This window comes from Piliocolobus tephrosceles, unplaced genomic scaffold (assembly GCF_002776525.5).
Source record: "Piliocolobus tephrosceles isolate RC106 unplaced genomic scaffold, ASM277652v3 unscaffolded_14054, whole genome shotgun sequence".
Lineage (NCBI taxonomy): Eukaryota > Metazoa > Chordata > Mammalia > Primates > Cercopithecidae > Piliocolobus > Piliocolobus tephrosceles.
In genome coordinates this window covers 1,998-8,472 of record NW_022295482.1, presented here as the reverse complement: position 1 = coordinate 8,472, position 6,475 = coordinate 1,998, and the positions used below count along the sequence as shown (strand labels likewise).

At 55.9% G+C, this 6,475-nt stretch overlaps 1 protein-coding gene across 1 annotated transcript; it reads right to left on the bottom strand.

The window, feature by feature from the left end:
* Nucleotides 1-3,961: 3,961 nt before the first annotated feature.
* SOWAHD (sosondowah ankyrin repeat domain family member D) lies at nucleotides 3,962-5,947 on the bottom strand. Its single transcript, XM_023199576.3, has one exon. It carries the CDS (start codon nucleotides 5,496-5,498, stop codon nucleotides 4,551-4,553), a length of 948 nt encoding a protein of 315 aa, XP_023055344.1. The 5' UTR covers nucleotides 5,499-5,947; the 3' UTR covers nucleotides 3,962-4,550.
* Between the last annotated feature and the right edge of the window lie 528 nt (nucleotides 5,948-6,475).

The window sequence follows — 6,475 nt, the reverse complement described above, 5'->3', positions numbered from 1 at the left end:
TAGAGACGGGGTTTCACCGTATTAGCCAGGATGGTCTCGATCTCCTGACCTCGTGATCCGCCTGTCTCGGCCTCCCAAAGTGCTGGGATTACAGGCTTGAGCCACCGCGCCCGGCCAAAGAAGAGAAGTTTTAAAGGCACTGCCCTCACAGGGATCTTTGAACTTCTTGGGGTGAAGAATGACTATTTTTCTTAGAGACAGGGTCTTGCTCTGTTGCCCAGGCTGTAGTGCCATGACACGACCATGGTTCACTGCAGCCTCTACTTCCTGGGCTCAGGTGATCCTCCCACCTCGGACTCCCAAGTAGCTGGGACTACAGGCAAACAGCAACTATAGGCATACAGCCTTGCTAGTATGACTTTTCTGAAAGCATTGCTCTAGAAGTGTTTTGCTTTTGCGATGCATTTGCCCCCAGTTTTCTCCCCTGGCACATTCATCCTCCAGGTGACTGCCAGAGTGATCTTCCAAAATCTCATCATGCTACTCCTCTGCTTAGAAACCTTCCATGACTCCCAACTACCTTTTGGCTAAACTTCATGAACCTATTTTAGCATGACCTTCGAGACTCTTGGTGATCTAGACCCCCTTCCACTTCTCCAGCCTTGCCATTAACCTCTCCCCAGCTTCCACCCTCCTGCCAAACCCGCTACCTTTATAGTGCCTGGTACTTGCCACACTCAACGGTCAACTACCACTCACCCCTTGAGCCTCAGATCAGGCACCACCTTCCTCCACGAAAGCCTTTTCTATTCCTCTCGACCTGGATCCGGCCCTGCCTCCTGTGCTCCCTCAGCACCCCCTCCCCCTGATCCATCACAGCCCTGCTTTTGTCTCCTCTTCTTGCTTGGCTCCCCTGCTAGAATGAAGTCTTGCATCATCTGCTTAACTCCACTTTGCTCCCCTGGAAAGAGGTTTCTCGGGGAATTTGCTCTTTCTCTTGGGGTAAGCATACCAGTCTTGCCTCAAAAAGCATACCAGAAATGCCAACGGCTTGATGTGAGGCACGGAGAGTTTTCAGCATGGGAGTTTGTCCCCTGCAGCCAAACCTCAATTTTACATGGAGGAGGTAGGCTAGGCAGTATCACATGATGAGAAAAATCTGTGGGGAAGAGTAGCTGACTACAGGAAAACTGTGGAAAGCCGTTTTCGAATCTTCCAGCTAACTTGGTTTTCATTTTGGAAAGAGGAGGGTGAACGGTTGTCTCAGGCCCCCAGATCTGCTAACAAGATGCTTAGGTTCATACTTTTCCTCTAAAGAGGGGACTAATGTTATAAGTGGCCTGTGAATGCTCAGCACACGCCAATCTTCCTTCCAAGCCAGGAGCCTGCAGAATCAGCAGAAAGCCCTGCCCTGACAGCCTTCACCAAGCCCAACCCACCTTGGCAGCTGTCAAGGGGGAGGTTGTGGAACAGAAACCACAATCCTGCATCAGTTGGCCTCTTCGCATCTATAAAATGGGCACAGGAGTGGAGAGGGTTAGTGCCAGATGCCAATGCCAATTGCCAGAATCTAGGAACTGTTAGCCCTCCCTCCTTCAATTACTAAAGAAAAGAAGTTCATTTAGAAAAGACAAAGGAAGGCCAGGCACAGTGGCTCATGCCTGTAATCCCAGCACTTTGGGAGGCCAAAGTAGGGGGATGACTTGAACCCAGGAGTTCGAGAACAGCTTAAGCAACATAGCGAGACCCTGTCTGTACAGACAAAAAAAAAAAAAAAAAAAAAAAGTAGGTGGCTGAGCATAGCAACATGTGCCTGTAGTCCCAACTACTTGGGAGGCTGAGGCAGGAGGTTCACCGGAGCCCAGGTGTTTGAGGCTGCAGTGAGCTATGATCGTGCCACTGTACTCCAGACTAGGTAAGAGTGAGAGATGCCATCTCAAAAATAAAAAATAAAGGAAAGTAGGAAAGTTTTGAGCATAGAGGCAACAGGCCCACCAGGCAGATGGAAACATGGATGGATGGGCTCAGGGTGGCGTTTCTGGGCTGTTTGTTAGTGGTGACTGTTTCTCCCTGGTGTTCACGGACTGGGATGAGAGGGCTGGGGAACGCGACGGTCCATTGCAAGGGCTACCCAAACCGTCAGGGATACAGTGCTATTTTAAAAATGCACTATTCTCCAAGGCAGCAAGGGTCTGTAGCCAGCAACTGCTTTTCTGGCCTTTCAGGCTGAGTCAACCCTCCTGTAGTCTATTTAATTCATGCCATTTCTGCATGGGAGCAATTTTGCAAGCTACAATTTATGCATTAAACTTAACTTTTTAAAAAGAATTTTACGTGTGAAATATATATATATATATATATTGAGATAGGGTCCCACTCTTGTCCCACTCTTGTCACCCAGGCTGGAGTACGGTGGAATGCTTTACTCACTGCAGCCTCCACCTCCCAGGCTCAAGCAATCCTTCCACCTCAGCCTCCCTAGTAGCTGGGACTACAGGCCTGCACCACTACACCTGGCTAATTTTTGTATATTTTTGTAGAGACGGGGTCTCCCTATATTGCCCAGGCTGGTCCAGAACTCCTGGGCCCAAGGGATACTCCTGCCTCAACCTTCCAAAGTGCTGGGATTACAGGTGTGAGCCACCGTGCCCAGCCCTAAACTTAATTTTTTAAATGCTGCTGAGCAGGCGTGATGGCTCATGTCTGTAATCCCAGCACTTTGGGAGGCCGAGGCAGGGGAACACTTGAGGTTAGGAGTTTGAGATCAGCCTGGCCAACATGGTGAAACCCCATCATTACTACAAATACAAAAATTAGCCAGGCATGGTGGTGCACGTTTGTAATCCCAGCTACTTGGGAGGCTGAGGTAGGAGAATCGCTTGAACCCAGGAGGCAGAGGTTGCAGTGAGCCTAGATCACACCATTGCACTCCAGCCTGGGCGACAGAGCGAGACTCTATCTCAAAAAACAATAATAGTGGCCGGGCATGGTGGCTCACGCCTGTAATCCCAGCACTTTGGGAGACCGAGGCTGGTGGATCACGAGGTCAGGAGATCGAGAATATCCTGGCAAACACGGTGAAACCCCGTCTCTATTAAAAATATAAAAAATTAGCCGGGCGTGGTGGCGAGTGCCTGTGGTCCCAGCGACTCAGGAGGCTGAGGCAGGAGAATGGCACGAACCTGGGAGGCAGAGCTTGCAGTGAGCCGAGATCGCGCCACTGCACTCCAGCCTGGGCGACAGAGTGAGACTCCGTCTCAAAAAAAAAAAAAATAATAATAATAGTAACAATAAATAAATGCTGCTGGCCAGGCGTGGTGGCTCATGCCTGTAATCCCAGCACTCTGGGAGGCTGAGGCAGGTGGATCACTAGGTCAGGAGTTCGAGACCAGCCCAGCCAACATAGTGAAACCCCATCGCTACTAAAAATACAAAAAAAAAAAAAAAAAAAAAAATCGCCAGGCGTGGTGGCGGATGCCTGTAGCTATTTGGGAGGCTGAGGCAGGAGAATTGCTTGAACCCAGGAGGCAAAGGTTGCAATGAGTCAAGATTGCACCACTGCACTCCATTTCAAAAATAAATAAATAAATGCTGCTGAAGAAAGCTCCATCTTGGAAAAAAAAAGTGCCCATGGGTGTGTCTCATTAGAGGCCACAAATCAAGGTAAATTACATGACTCACCGTGGAAATATCAGAAACGTAAATTTGGAAACTTTTGCCTTTTACCCCCCAACCCAAGGCCCCTATAGGACAACTCTTCTAGGATGAGGCTGGTGCCTGGGGCCAGACCATCAAGGAGCTCAGGACAGAGGTGAACTGTGTGTTTCTCCTCAGATCCAAGGTGGAAATAGCTGCTTCCGTGCACAGCTCTGGCCATTTGTTCTGAGAAGGAGGCTCAGAGCCTGCCCTGGAGCAGGAGATCATGGCCATGGGTGGGTGACCTCTACCCTGCAAACATATGCAGCTTCTTCCTTTGTGGTTAGTAAGGGAGGTGGGGGAAAACACTGAAAGGACAGCCTTGTCATATGAAAAGAACACATATTCCACTTTAATATACATAAGAAGTCACTTGTGATACATGAGAAAAAGTAACAGTTAAGGTCTGGTCGTCTCAGGAGGAGGTTGTCAGAGGCTGACTCTACCCGCACCCCAAGACCCCATTAATGGCCGAGCCAGGCCGGCAGAGTTAGGCGTTTTCTCTGCATTGGTGGTTTGCAATTTTAACTCATTCTTCTAGAGAATGTTTCCTAATAAACCCTGCGCGTCGGCCTGCCCAGAAATGGCCACTGGAAGCTTAACTTGCCCTCTCCAAAGCAGGACCACGATCCCTTCTCCCAACTCCTTAGTCGTGTAGCTTTGGAACTCGGAGCCAGGCCAGCTTGGTCCTTCACTCTCTCTTGGTGAGGTGGTGCCCGAGTCCCCAGGTCCTCCAGGCCGGTGGTTACAGGAGACCTGAAACAAGTACCTGAGTTGGACCCCGACATGTTCTGTTCCTTGCAGGCCCAAGCAGCGTCCAAGGCGCCTCTCCTTCGGCCGAACCCGGGACAACCCAGGACCTAGCCATTGCCACAGCGTCGCGGCCCCTCCTAGCTCTCCAGTCTCTGTCCCTGTCAACGGTCCTGGAATGAGGGGAACAGATGGCGGAAAAGGCCATGCATTTGCGCCACCCGGCTGCCCGCGGCGTCCTTCGCCTTGGTCCGCGACGCCGCCGCTCTCCTGCTTGTCTCCACAGCCGTCGCGCCCACTGCGCTCGCGGCCCTCCACGCCGTGGTGCAGCTGCTGTTGTTGTTCAGGTTGGTGCACCCGCTGCCGCTTTCCATCTCCCATTCCTCGGCTCCCGACAGCTCCCGCAACCTCCAGGGCGCGTCGGGCCGCAGGTAGTGGCAGGCCCGGTGGCCGCTGTGGTCGCGGCGCGTAGCGTCGGCACCCAGGGCGCCCACCAGCACCTTGATGACCACGTCGTGGCCCTGAAGGGCCGCCAGGTGGAGGGGCGTGAGGCCGCCGCTGCCTGGGGCGCTCACGTCGAGCCGCAGCCCCCGGCGTAGGGCGAAGTCGTGTACTAGAATGAGCTCCTCGTGGCGCCCGTGCTTGGCCAGCCAGTGCAGAACCGAGTAGCCGGTGATCGGGTCGCCCCGCAGCAGCAGCTCCGGCTCAGCCTCCAGCAGCTCCCGCAGCACCTCATAGCGCCCCTCGGCGGCCGCCAGAATCCACGCGTGCTCCCGCGGTTCCAGGCACAGCCTGCTGCTGCCCGGCCCGCTGGGCCCGCCCAGCTTCTCGGCGCGCTCCTCCGACAGCCACCCGGCAGGAGCCGCCCGCTGCAGCCCCAGCAGTTCCCGCAGCGCTCCCCGCCGGCGCCCTGAGCCCGCTCCAGAGTGCATCAGCGTGCCTGGGAAGCGGGGCTCCCGGGAGGCGGTGGCTGCGGCTTTGCCCCAGTACCTGCCCAGGCTACCAGTGTCCGCTCTCGAGGGGCGGGGCTGCGGGGCGCACCGCAGGCTCTGCGCGGCCGGCGCGAGAGAGGCCGTGGGTGCCCGGTTCGCGGCCCCTCCGGGCTGGGCCATGGTCTTGCAAGCTGCCGCCGCGGCCGTCCCAGTGTCCAGCGTTCGCTGCCCTTCTCGGGCCCCAACGGGAGAGGAACTGGCGCTGGCGTTGGGGAAGGAAGCGGCTTGAGCAATTGGGTTCGGAGGGAGGGAGCAAAGGAGAGGAGGAGGAGGAGGGAGGGAGCTAGGGGAGGGCCCCCGCTCAGGCCTTGGGGGCCGTGGAGGGGTTTGAGCTCCAGCCAAGCCCCCAGGGCAAGCTCAGCTCCAGCGCCCTGGGTACCGCCGCCTCTGCAGCTCCCCCGGGTCGCGGGCGGTCCCACCCCAAACGGCCAGGTGAGCTCGGCAGCCCCGCCTCCAGCACCGAGGGGCGGGCGCGAGGACGGGCTGGGAACTCGCCTGCGGCCCTGGAAGCCCCGGTTCTCAGCATCCCAGCCGCTGCTAGGGTGTAGAGGCTCGAGGGCGCCCCTTCCGCAGCGGGCCGAGCTCGGCTTCCAGCCATGGCCTCCCAAAGTGCGGTCCTGGAGCTCCGAGGCTCTGGCTCCCCGCCCCCTTCCTTCGCCTTCCCTCTTATCTCTTCAGGAGTCTCCCTGCACTTTGTCCCGGAGTTGCCTTTGTCCCGCGCCTAGCATTCACGCAGGCAGCTCGACTGCCCCTTGCGACTGGCTCGTCTGCTTGCCTTGCGCTTTTTGTGGCCTTGACCCTCCCCGCAGCGCCCGGGGCTGCCCAGGATTCCAGCAGAGAAGCCCAAGACCGGGGTCCAGGCTGACGCTCTTCCAGGGAACTGGGGTGGGATATTCCCCTTCTGCACCGCCCTCTCTGTCCTGCTCTCCACCCTCTTCCCTCCCGTCAATTTTCCCAGGTTGGCTTGGAGAAGCAGCTACAGGTGAATCTGAGCTGGCGCCACGGGAGCGCCCTGTTCTCTTTAGAGATGCATCCCTGCTCTCTCCCCAGGACCCCGCTTTCTGCAAATTCCAAGCTTAGGAGCTTTTTAAAAAAAG

Coding starts and splice junctions, on each gene's coding strand:
- SOWAHD (XM_023199576.3), bottom strand. CDS start 5,498: ATGGCCCAGCCCGGAGGGGCCGCGAACCGGGCACCCACGGCCTCTCTC.